This window comes from Salvia splendens, chromosome 9 (genome assembly GCF_004379255.2).
Source record: "Salvia splendens isolate huo1 chromosome 9, SspV2, whole genome shotgun sequence".
NCBI classification, from domain to species: Eukaryota; Viridiplantae; Streptophyta; class Magnoliopsida; order Lamiales; family Lamiaceae; genus Salvia; species Salvia splendens.
The window spans coordinates 24,249,995-24,267,535 of NC_056040.1; the positions used below are offsets into that span (position 1 = coordinate 24,249,995).

At 39.2% G+C, this 17,541-nt stretch overlaps 2 protein-coding genes across 3 annotated transcripts; both read right to left on the bottom strand.

The window, feature by feature from the left end:
* Window positions 1-5,962: 5,962 nt before the first annotated feature.
* Window positions 5,963-7,978, bottom strand: LOC121747138 (cold-responsive protein kinase 1-like). Its single transcript, XM_042141133.1, has 5 exons — window positions 7,244-7,978; window positions 6,926-7,136; window positions 6,628-6,859; window positions 6,380-6,560; window positions 5,963-6,286 (listed from the first exon to the last, which is right to left on the bottom strand). The coding sequence occupies exons 1-5, from the start codon at window positions 7,964-7,966 to the stop codon at window positions 5,993-5,995; spliced, it is 1,641 nt and encodes a 546-aa protein (XP_041997067.1). The 5' UTR covers window positions 7,967-7,978; the 3' UTR covers window positions 5,963-5,992.
* A 3,372-nt stretch (window positions 7,979-11,350) lies between these two features.
* Window positions 11,351-17,273, bottom strand: LOC121746839 (cysteine-rich receptor-like protein kinase 2). Of its 2 annotated transcripts, XM_042140780.1 has the most exons (6): window positions 16,755-17,271; window positions 12,783-13,488; window positions 12,465-12,675; window positions 12,167-12,398; window positions 11,913-12,099; window positions 11,351-11,819 (listed from the first exon to the last, which is right to left on the bottom strand). In XM_042140780.1, exons 1-6 carry the CDS (start codon window positions 17,120-17,122, stop codon window positions 11,526-11,528), a joined length of 1,998 nt encoding a protein of 665 aa, XP_041996714.1. In that variant the 5' UTR covers window positions 17,123-17,271; the 3' UTR covers window positions 11,351-11,525. The 2 variants fall into 2 exon arrangements, with proteins under 2 accessions (XP_041996714.1, XP_041996715.1); XM_042140781.1 differs by lacking the exon at window positions 11,351-11,819 and having other exon boundaries at window positions 11,944-12,088; window positions 16,755-17,273.
* Window positions 17,274-17,541: the final 268 nt, after the last annotated feature.

The following is a 17,541-nucleotide window of genomic DNA, read 5'->3' on the forward strand; positions in this document are numbered from 1 at the left end:
TATGTTTGGATCTGAGTGAATAGAGTCTGTTTGTGGATGAATCGGAGGTTCAGTTTAGCTGATGTGCAGGATTGTTTGTGATTGCTGGAATTAGGAGTTGATCGGAGCAGATCTGTAAGAATCGGAGCTATGGAGTTGATTCTGTCGGTTGTTGGGTTCGGATTGCTTGGATCCGGAGTGGGTTAGGTGTCCGACGTAAATCTGAGCAGGAGTGATTTAATTTTATGCCTAGTTTACGTGTTTTCATTTCGTTTCGCCTAGTGTACGTAGATCTGATGTATTTCCGATTTGTAGCAAGTTTCCGACGTCCGAATTTCTATGTTCTGTTTGAATCTAGGTATGTACTCTATTTTCTCCACTTGCGTATCTGAGTCAGTTAGGAAATTGCATGTAGATGTTAGTTGGAGCCTGAAGTTTGTTATCTGCAACTTTTGCCGTACTTACTATATTTGGATTTCATGGCCCCACTCTTTTATTCTCTCTGCCTAGTCATATTTAGTTAGTTACTTTTCGGTCTAGGAAGTAATCGTGCCTTTCAGTGTTAATGTCTGATCTAAGTGTTCTTTGTCCTAAGTCTAGCATTTAAATTTCGTGCCTAAGTCTAGAGTTAGTTAGAACTCTCAACCCGATTTGCGTGGCAGCAGCCGTTTCATTCCAGAGTCTCTTAGCACTACTTGCGAATCCATCTATGTGGGATCGACCCCACTTCCCTATACTAATTCATAGTATTCGGGTTGAGGGATTATTTTTGAAGGGGAGTCGAGTGTGTCTAACGACAAAAACACTGTGCGTTCTCTTGAGTTCCTGGACCTAGTGATCCAGGTGATTTAAGGAGCGTGATGTCTTGACCGAGCATTTACATTGATAATTTCTGTGCACACTTGCCTATTCACTCACGCACTTCACTCACCTAGGTTACCGTTGCTTAGGATATGCAGACTTTTGTCTCTTGAAAGCCACCGGCGATAAAGGTACTAGGTTCGAATTTCAGATCCTTTTTTTCCGTCCTTGAAAGCCACAGGGGAGCAGGGTTTTACTGTCCGGATCTTGATGCCTACCTTCTTCTTCTGTTGTTTCATTACACCTCCTTTCGTCATGAAAGAGAAGGTGGACTTCGTATGTTCCTTATTTTGGTTGTCCCCTCCTTCCTTGTTCCGTAGACGGCTGAGTTTTAAGAGAGAGAATCTAGAGAGAGGCGAGAGAATGAATTCAAACACGAGTATGGATTGAAATTAAGTCATGAGGCTCCTTGTTGACCAATTAGGGCGGAATTTAGGAATGAGAAAAGAAACGAAGTTGAGTCACCATTTTTTTGCACTCGTTTTAAAAAAATCGTACTCCCTCCGTCCCCCATAATTTGTTACCATTTGACCCGGCATGGGTTTTAAGAAATGTAATAGAAAGTGGGTTGAAAAAGTTAGTGGTAGGTGAGTCCTACTTTTATATATTAGTTTTATAATAAAATGTGTGTAGGAATTAGTTAATGGAATGTGGGGTCCACTACCAAAAATAGAAAAAGTGAAAGGTGACAAATTTTTAGGAACGAACGATGATAAGGCCTACTTCATGCATCGGTTAAGGGGGTAAAATGTACTCTACTTGATTGATTTATCGCGCAAAGCAAGTGTTAATTATGCAGGAATGCCGCTTGACCAAGGCAACAAGGCCAAACTGATCAAGCAAGTACAATAGGCGAAAAAGGCCAAAAATCGGGGGAGTTGATCAAAGGGAGTGATCAAGCAGTTAAGGCGGGGACCACTGGTTTCTAGAAGAAGGACACGTGAGGCTAATGAGCTGGATGGTGGTCATCAATCTGTTAGCAAGGACGACATTCTAGAAGAGGGACACGTGCTGATACATGAGACACAAGGACGGAGCTGAGTCATCAGTTTGTTATTGAAAAACGACGTCATTCTAGAAGGAAGGCACGTAGCAATCGATGAGTCGCTCGCTCACAGCGTGAGCAAATATCCTCTGTCAAGATCGTTATCCAGCTGGAGATTGCGTGAAGTGCCTATAAATAGAGGATGTGCTACCACAATCAAGGATCTTCTTCCGTCTTCAGCAATTTTCCTTTTTAGTTTAGTTTAGTTTTCCAGTTTCCAAAGTTAGCTTAGTTAGAGAAATGGTTAGCTAGAGAGAGGGAGCGCGAAAGAGTACTCGATATCTGTTCGGCGTTATCTCGCATTTCTGTCTGAAGTGTTAGCTTGCTTTCGTATTTTCCGTTTGGAGAAATGGTTTTACTTGCTTTCGTATTTTCCGAAGTGTTAGCTTAGTTTATTTCGAGTTGTTTTGTAGTTAAAGTTTTGATCTTTTTGTATTCCGCATGTTCGCTATACTTTTCCGAGTTTTGAGTATAAAATCGAAGTTGTTTTGTTTTCGTCATCGTGTTTACTGTTCCAGTTCCGTTTCGCTTTTGAGTCTTTGATTGAGTGCCTGAATCTTTAATCATGTTGAATGGTAAAGTGTTTTATGTTTTCTGCAGCATGTTTAGTTAGTTGAGTTCTTATTTCAGTCTGTCGTTTACTTGATCCAGTAGTTAGCAGTGTCTTGATCCAGTAGATAGTTTATTTTCTGCCTAAGGTAAAACCCGTAGTTAAAAACTCCCAAAATTAAAGCGTGGCAGCAGCTGGACCATATCCACTACGCACACACTCATTACACTTGCTTCTCTGTGGGATCGATCCCGAACTGGCCGTTTTACTGTTAAAGTAGTGCAAAATTGGGAGTTATATAAATTACATTGGCTGGCTAGCGAGAGCGTGAACGCCTTGATTAAGTGGCAACGATATTTGCTAACTGGTCCACCCGGTTCAGTTATCTTCCATATAGCTTGATCCATCAAATCCGGAATCGTTCTTCGCAAAAGCCGCACGCCAGACGAAAAAGGAAATAAGTGACAAATTTTCACGGATGGAGGGAATAATAAATAGTTAAAGTGGATATATAGTAAAGTAAAAGCTAGAATAATGTATAGAATAGTCTTATCTACATATTCTCACTTTTACTTTATTATATATATACTTTAACTATTTTTTACGATTTTGTCAAAATGAGTGCGAAAAAGAAGTGACTCAACTTTCTTCGGATAGATGGAGTACTCCCTTTATCCGCCATAATGAATCCTACTTGAGTCTGACACGGATATTATCAAATACAAAGGAAGTGAGTAATAAAAGATAGAGGAATGTGAGAACCATAATTATATACTACCTCTGTCCCATTAAAGATGATCCACTTTCCTTTTTAGTTTGTCCCAACTTAGATGACTCATTACTAAAAATAGAAATATATTTATATCTACTTTATTCCATTTCTCTTACTTTACTCTCCCAACTTCTCACACAAAATAAAGTTGCATAAATTCTCATGCCGCCCAAGGAAGGGGTCATCTTCCTTGGGCGGAGGGAGTACTAATTTTATTATAAAGAGTGAACTATGTTATTAGTCCCTAACCTTTAGGGTTATTGCACCACAGAACCTAACAAAAGAAAATATCTCTAGATTATAACCCTACCATTTTATATAATCACGAATGCGGTTTTTTAACCACTTTTCAAATGAAAATGTCAAAATCACTTGTAAGGCATTTTCGGCAATCCCTAAATTCGCCGACGTATGAATTATGTGACATTTCTGTTAGCAACTTCTATGTGATTTCCTAATAAGTTCTAGTACTTCATACATGATTAAAGATTTATCATTATTTGCGCAGAAAAAACTTCTCATATCCTTCTATTTCTAGCTAGTGGTAACTGGTAACAATATACTCCATTCGTCTCAGTGAAGACCACCTACTTTCCTTTTTAGTTTGTCCCACTCAAGATAATTCATTACAAAAAATAGAAACATTTTTATCTCTATTTTATTCTATTTGTCTTACTTTACTTTCCACTTAACACACAAAATAAAGCTACATAAAATCTCGTGCCGCCCAAGGAGTCATCTTCCTTGGGACGAAGGGAGTACTAGTTATATCGTGTAGGGAATTCATTGAGAAAGAATAAAAATTATGGAAAAGTGAAGTTATTTATTCAATAAAATCTGAATCAATAATACACATATTCACATATTCACATTTAATTGAATGATACATTAATTATTTTCTTGAAAACAATGGCATTTAAAATATTATTTCATTATATATTATCAAACTAATTTGTTACTATAAGCCTAATTTAAGACTATTTTTAAAATTGATATTTTATTTGGAATATTATTTTAGCTCAAAATGAAATTTTCAATATCACGTACATTCAATCCTTATATATAAATTTGCCTAGTTTCTTCCCATTCATGATAAAATTGAAACTTGAGTAATATTTTGAAAATATTCAAGCATGTGATATTACCTATTTAGTCATTGGAGAATTATTTTTATTAACAATAGTGTTTCAAATTAAGGGAATGTAAAGTTACAAATTAATAGAGCAAAATTAGGATATTTTCATAATAAATAAAAAAAGAAAAATTAGGGGAAAGAGAAACACAAAAATACTAGAAAATGAGTTTTATAAGAAAGAAAGGGTCCCGATTTATTATTTTCATATTAATTAATGCAGATAATGATAAATCTTAATCCCCCTGTCCCATTAGAAATGGAACGTTTTCCTTTTTGGTTTGTCCCATTAAAAATGAAACGTTTCTAAAAAAGGAAATAATACTATCTCAACGTTTTCTTCTCTCTTACTTTACTCTCTCTTCTTTAACTCACAAAACAACACTACATAAAATCATGTGCCGAAAAGCAAATGTTGCATATTTAATGGGACAGGGGGAGTATATTATAACAAATTAGAAAGTGTAAATAATAACAAAACTTTAATCACATATGAAATACCAAAACTTATTAGGAGATCTTATAGAAAGTTACTAACAAAAATGTAGTAGAAATCATATGCCAACAATATAATGGAGTGACAAAAAATGCAATTATAGGGCATGTGGGTGTTTTAGCCAGAAAAAATCTCACTCGTGATTATATAAAATATTAGGGTTATGTATGGATATTTTCTTTGTTAGGGGTCTGTAGTGCAATAACCCTAAAGGTTAGGGACTAGTGCTGCAGTTCACTCTATAATAAAATTTGGGGGGAATGAGTTAGTGGAATGTGATGCTTAGCTTCCATTTATAGTGAAAGTGAACCATGCCTCAATGATGGATGGACTAAAATTAGGGGAAATGCCTATATCATTATTTGCCAGATTTGGTAGTTGCTCCCATCAAGAATTGGAAGAGCAGCACTCATGACTCCAACAGTCCTCGATCCAGTTTCCATCACCCTTAAGATGTTTAAGGCTCTCGACACCACTTTGTTGTTTCAGACTTACTGATACGCTCGAATTTTGCACTGTTTTAAGGCCTTTATTTGGTTCGTTTTTAATGTCAAAAGCATAATTCATGTCCATATTTTGCATATTTTATCTATTTTAGTATTTTGATGTGTTTTGTAAGAAATGTGCACATTTGAGCCTAAAAGACAGCAAAAAGTCGAAGTTGGAAATCTGGAGCATTCGAGACACCCAGCGGTCCGCTGCAAACCATACAGCGGCCGATGGGGCCCAACGACCGCTGAGCTAGTAGCGGTCTACTCTGGAGAAAGATGTGCTGAAACGAAGAACACCCCCAGAGACTGCTGGATTATGTGCATCGACCGCTCCAAATGATCCAGAAGCTACGGGACGAATTCCAGCGATCGCTGCAACACAGTGTAGTGACGACTATCCAAGAGGCAGAGGCTATAGATCAACCTGCACCGGCCCGCTGGGAAAACGCGGCGCATAGAATTGATCTACTTTCTCCCCAAGATTTACCAAACTTAGCCACTTATATCACTTTTTAGAAATGATTCTGCATAGTGCATTCCACTTCCTGATATTCAAATCACTTAGAAATATTCCTTATATTATGAGATAGTAGAGAAATAGATATATATATATATATTAAAAATAGAGAAATAGAGTGCAGTATTGGTAATAGAGGAATTAGAAATCTAGCGGGCAGTGAAGTTGGTGAAGGATAGAGTGGCATTAGAGGCAGATGAGAGTGAAGCATTTGGTCCCTCAATAATGGAATTAGGCCTACGTGGAAGTCTCATCTCCTCTTTACCATCGCTTAACATCATTGCAAGAATTTCGGACATGCTTGGCCTCGAAGATGGTGGCGACTGTGTGCAAATCAAACCAATTTCAACCATTTTCTTCAATTCATCCACTCTATATTCCTTCGAATCCAACATGCCGTCCGCTAGTTTCTGATGCATCCCACACTCGTATAGATTCCACGCCTGCGCATTGCAATATACGGAGTATTAATTTTGGAAAAAGCGAACGCATTTTGGGACTTCTCACTACACTAACGTGTCTTTTATAGAGACTACCTCATCTAGGAGATAGGTTGGATTAGAATTGGAATTGGAATTGGAATTGGAATTGGAATTGGTGTGGAGATCACTGCATCTTTGGCCACTGATGATTTCGAGGACTACAACTCCAAAGCTGTAGATGTCGACTTTCTCTGATAAATGTCCATGCACCGCGTATTCCGGTGCTGTGTATCCCCTGATTCATCATGACCATCTATCATTTCAATGACATTGTAACAAATTTAAACATTTCCTAAACTTACAATGTGCCCGCGAATTTAGTGATGACATGGCTCAGATTCTCCGGTAGAAGCCTTGCCAATCCAAAATCAGCAATCTTCGCTTCAAATTCACTGTCCACTAAAATGTTGCTGGGCTTGATGTCTCGATGTATTATAGTAACGTGGTAATTCTCGTGCAAATATGCGATGCCCCTTGCTATTCCATATATCATATCGAATCGTTGTTTCCAGCTCAACGATCCCCGCTTCTCACCTATTATTATCATTATTTTTAGTTACATAACCAAATCTTAAATATTTATAGATTGATGATATATACCGTATAAGAACGTGTCGAGGCTTCCGTTTTCCATGTACTCGTAGATGAGAAGCAGTTGCGATCCGTTGCTACAACATCCCAAGAGACGTACAAGATTGCGGTGATGAACATTGCTGATCAGTCTTCCTTCACTCTCGAAATCTGCCTTTGCTCTGCTGTAACTTATATCCAGCCTCTTCACCGCCACCACGTTCCCATTTCTTAAGCTGGCCTGTCCAGTACCATCAAAACAATATTTCAGGGCTCGAACCATCCCACCTCAGAGAATTAGAAATTATATAAATTAGTATGGGGCCTTTTGGACATGGTCATACTAACCTTGTATACAACACCAAAGCTGCCTTCCCCTAGTTTTTTTTCGTCGCTAAAATTGTCGGTTGCGGCTTTCAACTCTTTGTAGCTGTACACATTTGGCCTTTGCAACTCAGTTGCTCCCAAAATATTACCTACAATGACACAAACAAATTGCTTTTTATTTCCCATACTAACTATAAGAAAAATAGACAGCAAATGAACAACACAAGCTGCTTTGGCACTTGCAGACCATACAACAAAACCAACTAATATAACAAGGCCACCAACACCACCAACCACTCCCCCTACAACAACTTTTCCGTTGCTGGACTTCCCTCCTACGTCTAATAAAGGGGTGATATCAGTTGTCTGATTATCCGAGAAGAAGGGCGCGTCGGAATATCTCAAGAAACAGGCAGCATCAGCAAGCCTTGCTTCAGCAGCCGGGAAGCAGTTGTTGATGCTCTCGTATGCTGCATTCAAGCAGCCCTGGCACCCGCTTTGCGTGACTGTTTCAGCACATTGCGCGGCTGCGTATATGGTGAGGCCGTCGTCAGACACCTCCCTCTTGCTGACTGTGGAATAGGCGCTAGCTCTTGGCGTCGCGATTGCGAGATCGGTTAATAGCTTCTGTGCTGCGGCAGTGAATGCCTTCTCCTGCAGTGCGCTTCTGTCTCCGCACATTATAGTGTTCTCTATCGTCTGCTCGTAGAAGTTGTAGCTCTCGTACCTAAAATGGAAAACCATACTATTTTTATGAGACAAAAAGGGAGTATTAATTACCTAGTGTCTCACTATTTTTTAAAAAGTGCGATTATTCTAAAAAAGAAAATATTAGTCACTTTGTCAGACGTCAGTCATTACTTGTCACTAGTTTTCTTTTGGATTTATCCGACATACTTGCATAAATTGTCACACTTACGTTTGACTACTTTTGATAAAGGGTACATTCTACTAACTTTATCTCACTTAAGTTTTATTATAAACCGAATATGTAAAGTATAAAACTCACATTTTACTAACTTTTTACACTCACTTTTCTTTATATTTTTTAATACCTGAGAATGGGTCAACTTACCACATTTTATGGCGAATGGAGGGAGTATACGTTTAGATGACATCAAATACAGTAATTTTCCTGTATTTTTTTACGATCTAAGGAAGTATTCACTCCGTCTCAGTCTAAGTGAGGCATATTCCATTGTGATACGACTCAACCTAAATGATACATTTTCTTTTTGGCAATCATTAACTCAATTTTCTCTCGTATTTTATACTCTTAATTCTTATCCTCCTACTTTATTTTGCCTCTTACCTTTTTCTCACATTTATTTTGTTTTCTCTCTTATTTAATATTAATAATTTAATTAAGTAAACAACATACCTGAATTTATGTATCAAAATAGAAATAGAATTAGAATTAAAATTAGAATTAGAAATAAAATTGGAATATCAAGAGTCTAAGAGCATGCGCAGCGGTGGCGTCCGTCGCCACCGCCGTCCGCGCCGCTGGCACGGACGCCATCCGCCGCCGCTGTGCTCGCGCCGCTGGCACGGCGCTGCTCGATGTATCGAGCACGTCCGTGCCAGCGGACGCACACGTGGCAGCACGGGATTGGGCAACGGCATAGCCGTTGTATTCAAACTTTTTTTATTTTTTTTTTTAAAAATCGGTATTTAATTATAAATAATGCTAAAAAATAAAAAAAAATATTTTCCAACTCCCAAAAATATGGCCGTTTTTTTCCCATTTTTTCTGAATTTTTTTGATTTTTTTTTATATTTTTTTCCTCAAAATCATCTATAAATACACACATTCATCACTCATTTATCACATCAATTCATCTCTCAATCATCTCTCATTCATAATTCTTATACAAACTATCAACACATTCAACCTTCACTCAAAACATCAAATGGATTTCACTCATCTCATTGCGGAAGCGGAGCGCGAAGAACAAGAATACTACGAACAACATCGTGCCGCTTACGAAGCATATGTCGCGGCGAATACCCCCGCTCATCCTCCTCAACGCACTAGATCAAATCGCCGCTACATCCATCGTGACCGGGAGGGAGCCCACGAAAGGCTCGTTGCCGACTACTTTGCCGACCATCCGCGGTTTCCGGCAGATTACTTCAGGCGCCGTTTTCGCATGTCAAAGCGCTTGTTCATGCGAATTGTCAACGCATTGTCCGCACGTGTTGAATACTTTCAAACAGGTGTAGATGCAGCCGGCCGGCAAAGTATCACGGCGTTGCAGAAGTGTACGTGTGCCATCCGACAACTCGCTACTGGGCAAACGGCCGACATCTTCGACGAGTATTTGCATATCGGTGAGTCCACTGGAATCCTTTGTTTAAAGAATTTTTGCGAGGGCGTGCGTTCTGCTTTTGGGGATGAATTCCTTCGAGCACCCACCACCGATGATTGCCAACGGTTGCTTCGTCTTCACGAATCAGTCCATGGCTTTCCCGGAATGCTTGGCAGCATTGACTGCATGCATTGGAGGTGGAAGAATTGCCCGACTGCTTGGAGGGGGCAACACTTAAGCGGTCACAAAGGCGGCGGCCCAACACTTATCCTTGAGGCGGTCGCCGACTATCGCCTATGGATTTGGCATGTGATATTCAAGCATGTGATATTACCTATTTAGTCATTGGAGAATTATTTTTATTAACAATAGTGTTTCAAATTAAGAGAATGTAAAGTTACAAATTAATAGAGCAAAATTAGGATATTTTCATAATAAATAAAAAAAGAAAAATTAGGGGAAAGAGAAACACAAAAATACTAGAAATGAGTTTTATAAGAAAGAAAGGGTCCCGATTTATTATTTTCATATTAATTAATGCAGATAATGATAAATCTTAATCCCCCTGTCCCATTAGAAATGGAACGTTTTCCTTTTTGGTTTGTCCCATTAAAAATGAAACGTTTCTAAAAAAGGAAATAATACTATCTCAACTTTTTCTTCTCTCTTACTTTACTCTCTCTTCTTTAACTCACAAAACAACACTACATAAAATCATGTGCCGAAAAGCAAATGTTGCATATTTAATGGGACAGAGGGAGTATATTATAACAAATTAGAAAGTGTAAATAATAACAAAACTTTAATCACATATGAAATACCAAAACTTATTAGGAGATCTTATAGAAAGTTACTAACAAAAATGTAGTAGAAATCATATGCCAACAATATAATGGAGTGACAAAAAATGCAATTATAGGGAATGTGGGTGTTTTAGCCAGAAAAAATCTCACTCGTGATTATATAAAATATTAGGGTTATGTATGGATATTTTCTTTGTTAGGGGTCTGTAGTGCAATAACCCTAAAGGTTAGGGACTAGTGCTGCAGTTCACTCTATAATAAAATTTGGGGGGAATGAGTTAGTGGAATGTGATGCTTAGCTTCCATTTATAGTGAAAGTGAACCATGCCTCAATGATGGATGGACTAAAATTAGGGGAAATGCCTATATCATTATTTGCCAGATTTGGTAGTTGCTCCCATCAAGAATTGGAAGAGCAGCACTCATGACTCCAACAGTCCTCGATCCAGTTTCCATCACCCTTAAGATGTTTAAGGCTCTCGACACCACTTTGTTGTTTCAGACTTACTGATACGCTCGGATTTTGCACTGTTTTAAGGCCTTTATTTGGTTCGTTTTTAATGTCAAAAGCACAATTCATGTCCATATTTTGCATATTTTATCTATTTTAGTATTTTTATGTGTTTTGTAAGAAATGTGCACATTCGAGCCTAAAAGACAGCAAAAAGTCGAAGTTGGAAATCTGGAGCATTCGAGACACCCAGCGGTCCGCTGCAAACCATACAGCGGCCGCTGGGGCCCAACAACCGCTGAGCTAGTAGCGGTCTACTCTGGAGAAAGATGTGCTGAAACGAAGAACACCCCCAGAGACTGCTGGATTGTGTGCATCGACCGCTCCAAATGATCCAGAAGCTACGGGACGAATTCCAGCGATCGCTGCAACACAGTGTAGTGACGACTATCCAAGAGGCAGAGGCTATAGATCAACCTGCACCGGCCCGCTGGGAAAACGCGGCGCATAGAATTGATCTACTTTCTCCCCAAGATTTACCAAACTTAGCCACTTATATCACTTTTTAGAAATGATTATGCATAGTGCATTCCACTTCCTGATATTCATATCACTTAGAAATATTCCTTATATTATGAGATAGTAGAGAAATAGATATATATATATATATATATATATATATATATATTAAAAGTAGAGAAATAGAGTGCAGTATTGGTAATAGAGGAATTAGAAATCTAGCGGGCAGTGAAGTTGGTGAAGGATAGAGTGGCATTAGAGGCAGATGAGAGTGAAGCATTTGGTCCCTCAATAATGGAATTAGGCCTACGTGGAAGTCTCATCTCCTCTTTACCATCGCTTAACATCATTGCAAGAATTTCGGACATGCTTGGCCTCGAAGATGGTGGCGACTGTGTGCAAATCAAACCAATTTCAACCATTTTCTTCAATTCATCCACTCTATATTCCTTCGAATCCAACATGCCGTCCGCTAGTTTCTGATGCATCCCACACTCGTATAGATTCCACGCCTGCGCATTGCAATATACGGAGTATTAATTTTGGAAAAAGCGAACGCATTTTGGGACTTCTCACTACACTAACGTGTCTTTTATAGAGACTACCTCATCTAGGAGATAGGTTGGATTAGAATTGGAATTGGAATTGGAATTGGAATTGGAATTGGAATTGGTGTGGAGATCACTGCATCTTTGGCCACTGATGATTTCGAGGACTACAACTCCAAAGCTGTAGATGTCGACTTTCTCTGATAAATGTCCATGCACCGCGTATTCCGGTGCTGTGTATCCCCTGATTCATCATGACCATCTATCATTTCAATGACATTGTAACAAATTTAAACATTTCCTAAACTTACAATGTGCCCGCGAATTTAGTGATGACATGGCTCAGATTCTCCGGTAGAAGCCTTGCCAATCCAAAATCAGCAATCTTCGCTTCAAATTCACTGTCCACTAAAATGTTGCTGGGCTTGATGTCTCGATGTATTATAGTAACGTGGTAATTCTCGTGCAAATATGCGATGCCCCTTGCTATTCCATATATCATATCGAATCGTTGTTTCCAGCTCAACGATCCCCGCTTCTCACCTATTATTATCATTATTTTTAGTTACATAACCAAATCTTAAATATTTATAGATTGATGATATATACCGTATAAGAACGTGTCGAGGCTTCCGTTTTCCATGTACTCGTAGATGAGAAGCAGTTGCGATCCGTTGCTACAACATCCCAAGAGACGTACAAGATTGCGGTGATGAACATTGCTGATCAGTCTTCCTTCACTCTCGAAATCTGCCTTTGCTCTGCTGTAACTTATATCCAGCCTCTTCACCGCCACCACGTTCCCATTTCTTAAGCTGGCCTGTCCAGTACCATCAAAACAATATTTCAGGGCTCGAACCATCCCACCTCAGAGAATTAGAAATTATATAAATTAGTATGGGGCCTTTTGGACATGGTCATACTAACCTTGTATACAACACCAAAGCTGCCTTCCCCTAGTTTTTTTTCATCGCTAAAATTGTCGGTTGCGGCTTTCAACTCTTTATAGCTGTACACATTTGGCCTTTGCAACTCAGTTGCTCCCAAAATATTACCTACAATGACACAAACAAATTGCTTTTTATTTCCCATACTAACTATAAGAAAAATAGACAGCAAATGAACAACACAAGCTGCTTTGGCACTTGCAGACCATACAACAAAACCAACTAATATAACAAGGCCACCAACACCACCAACCACTCCCCCTACAACAACTTTTCCGTTGCTGGACTTCCCTCCTACGTCTAATAAAGGGGTGATATCAGTTGTCTGATTATCCGAGAAGAAGGGCGCGTCGGAATATCTCAAGAAACAGGCAGCATCAGCAAGCCTTGCTTCAGCAGCCGGGAAGCAGTTGTTGATGCTCTCGTATGCTGCATTCAAGCAGCCCTGGCACCCGCTTTGCGTGACTGTTTCAGCACATTGCGCGGCTGCGTATATGGTGAGGCCGTCGTCAGACACCTCCCTCTTGCTGACTGTGGAATAGGCGCTAGCTCTTGGCGTCGCGATTGCGAGATCGGTTAATAGCTTCTGTGCTGCGGCAGTGAATGCCTTCTCCTGCAGTGCGCTTCTGTCTCCGCACATTATAGTGTTCTCTATCGTCTGCTCGTAGAAGTTGTAGCTCTCGTACCTAAAATGGAAAACCATACTATTTTTATGAGACAAAAAGGGAGTATTAATTACCTAGTGTCTCACTATTTTTTAAAAAGTGCGATTATTCTAAAAAAGAAAATATTAGTCACTTTGTCAGACGTCAGTCATTACTTGTCACTAGTTTTCTTTTGGATTTATCCGACATACTTGCATAAATTGTCACACTTACGTTTGACTACTTTTGATAAAGGGTACATTCTACTAACTTTATCTCACTTAAGTTTTATTATAAACCGAATATGTAAAGTATAAAACTCACATTTTACTAACTTTTTACACTCACTTTTCTTTATATTTTTTAATACCTGAGAATGGGTCAACTTACCACATTTTATGGCGAATGGAGGGAGTATACGTTTAGATGACATCAAATACAGTAATTTTCCTGTATTTTTTTACGATCTAAGGAAGTATTCACTCCGTCTCAGTCTAAGTGAGGCATATTCCATTGTGATACGACTCAACCTAAATGATACATTTTCTTTTTGGCAATCATTAACTCAATTTTCTCTCGTATTTTATACTCTTAATTCTTATCCTCCTACTTTATTTTGCCTCTTACCTTTTTCTCACATTTATTTTGTTTTCTCTCTTATTTAATATTAATAATTTAATTAAGTAAACAACATACCTGAATTTATGTATCAAAATAGAAATAGAATTAGAATTAAAATTAGAATTAGAATTAGAAATAAAATTGGAATATCAAGAGTCTAAGAGCATGCGCAGCGGTGGCGTCCGTCGCCACCGCCGTCCGCGCCGCTGGCACGGACGCCATCCGTCGCCGCTGCGCTCGCGCCGCTGGCACGGCGCTGCTCGATGTATCGAGCACGTCCGTGCCAGCGGACGCACACGTGGCAGCACGGGATTGGGCAACGGCATAGCCGTTGTATTCAAATTTTTTTTATTATTTTTTTAAAAAATCGGTATTTAATTATAAATAATGCTAAAAAAAAAAAAAAAAAAAATTCCAACTCCCAAAAATATGGCCGTTTTTTTCCCATTTTTTCTGAATTTTTTTGATTTTTTTTTATATTTTTTTCCTCAAAATCATCTATAAATACACACATTCATCACTCATTTATCACATCAATTCATCTCTCAATCATCTCTCATTCATAATTCTTATACAAACTATCAACACATTCAACCTTCACTCAAAACATCAAATGGATTTCACTCATCTCATTGCGGAAGCGGAGCGCGAAGAACAAGAATACTACGAACAACATCGTGCCGCTTACGAAGCATATGTCGCGGCGAATACCCCCGCTCATCCTCCTCAACGCACTAGATCAAATCGCCGCTACATCCATCGTGACCGGGAGGGAGCCCACGAAAGGCTCGTTGCCGACTACTTTGCCGACCATCTGCGGTTTCCGGCAGATTACTTCAGGCGCCATTTTCGCATGTCAAAGCGCTTGTTCATGCGAATTGTCAACGCATTGTCCGCACGTGTTGAATACTTTCAAACAGGTGTAGATGCAGCCGGCCGGCAAAGTATCACGGCGTTGCAGAAGTGTACGTGTGCCATCCGACAACTCGCTACTGGGCAAACGGCCGACATCTTCGACGAGTATTTGCATATCGGTGAGTCCACTGGAATCCTTTGTTTAAAGAATTTTTGCGAGGGCGTTCGTTCTGCTTTTGGGGATGAATTCCTTCGAGCACCCACCACCGATGATTGCCAACGGTTGCTTCGTCTTCACGAATCAGTCCATGGCTTTCCCGGAATGCTTGGCAGCATTGACTGCATGCATTGGAGGTGGAAGAATTGCCCGACTGCTTGGAGGGGGCAACACTTAAGCGGTCACAAAGGCGGCGGCCCAACACTTATCCTTGAGGCGGTCGCCGACTATCGCCTATCGACTACCCAAGGTGGTCGACGTTCGTGAAGACGCTCCACAACCCGCACGACCCGAGACAGGTTCTTTTTGCGCAGCGTCAAGAGTCAGCGCGGAAAGACGTCGAAAGAGCCTTCGGGGTCCTTCAAGCTCAATTCAACATTGTGAAGGCCCCGGCTCGGCTGTGGTACGTGAATAATATCGCCGACATCATGTTCACGTGTATTATATTACACAACATGATTATAGCCGACGAAGGGCCGAGGGCAGCTAGCTTCTACGACGAGGACGAAGCTGGAAGCTCAACAGCGAGGTCTCCCCCACGCCGAGGCGAGCATACGACGGTTGGCCAGAGGATCGAGACAAGACACACAATGCGTGATACTCGAATCCACAATCAACTACAAGAAGACCTAATCAACCACATGTGGGCGAAATTCGGCAACGAGTAGTGGTTTTTTAAATTTTTAGGATTTTAATTATGTAATTTTTAATTTTTAGGATTTTAATTATGTAATTTTTCATTTTTAGGATTTTAATTATGCAATGTTTAATTTTATTTGTCATTTGTAATATTTATTGTGGTTTTTAAATGAATTTTAATATTATGGAAATGTTATTGTTTAATTGAATTTTAAATTAATTGTGCTCGTCCTTGCGGAAGAGCACAGTTGTGGGTGTTGTGCTCTTGCCAGAGAGCAGGCATGAATAGTACCACCCGGGCCCACAACCGTGCCGCTGGCAAGAGCACGGTTGTGGATGCTCTAAGAACAAGAATATGATTTATTAACGACTCCATTACTTCTACTTTCCAAAAACAATGATGTAACTTTGACATTTCGGCATAATAGAGGAGAAAATGCTATTTGCTGAAAATGTTGGTCAAGTCGTCTCTACTAAAGTAATCATTATTCCACACCACAACAAATTGAGATAATGACCGAAACAATTATTATTCACTGAAACATCAATGTTACTATAGAATAATTAAGTCCAATAAGAAATGATTTACTATTAAATTTTAAATAATTATGAATTATATGAAAGAGATACTCAGTCTTAATTTGATTGAGTTAAATACATATAAGTAATCACCGTACCAAAAATAAAGATCAACTAACAATGATGATCGATCCAAATTAATAACGAAATAATCAACCTAATCAGTAATTTATAATCAAAATTCCACGTTAATGCAAAAGATGTATCAACAAAGTTATTATTATTATTATTATTATTATTATTATTATTATTATTATTATTATTATTATTATTATTATTAAATCATTAAGAACACCAAACTAAAAACCAAAAGTTAAGAAAAATAATTACTATCATTTAAATCATAACTTTAACTTTTGGTTGACATGTTTAGAGATATAAAAATAGTACTATATACCTGAGGAAACAACCGTCGTACACAAGGCGAGCTCCAACAGTGGAGCAGTTCCGAATCTGAGAGACAGCAAAGTCATAGCAAGCCAAGCAGTCCGGTACTGTCATATAGCTTCTGCACTGGGCCATACAATAAATCGAGTCAGGAGACTCCTCGCGCTCGGCGGTTCCAAACCGCCTGCCACCCGACAGCTGGCTTCGGAGATCCGAGAAGGTGGCGTTAAGGTTGTTAAAAAAAACACTCTCGTTGGAAGCATTATATTGGCTGCACCCTTTTGTGATGAGATTCGTCTGCGGTGCCGCGGAGATCGCGGCTGCCGCCAATATCAGGTGGAGCCACCAAGCCAACCGCCGTGTGCTTCCCATAATCATTAAGTTTCGAATATCTAATTGCAGGCTACTATTGGATATGTTTGTGTTTATGAAATGTTGCTAACTTGCTAGTGTTTGTTGAAATCTGAGTGTGCTATTATAATTCAACATGCCACGTATCGTGGACTTAGTCTAATAGAGCAGGGAACTCAAAACAATAAAACCGTACGTCGTCTTTCTAGAGTAGGAGAGATAAGAGAATAAAGTAGGAAAGAAGAGTTAGTTAATTGTTGCCAAAAAAGAGAAACGTCTCACTTAAGTGGAGACGTATCAAAAAGAAATACGTCTCACTTAGGCTGGGATTGATGGAGTATATATGTATTAAAATTATTAATAATTTGATTGGTAGCTTAGTTGGCAAGGAAAGTTGACTATATTTTGAAACTATGGATCTAAACCCTCAAATGTTTTTTTTGGAT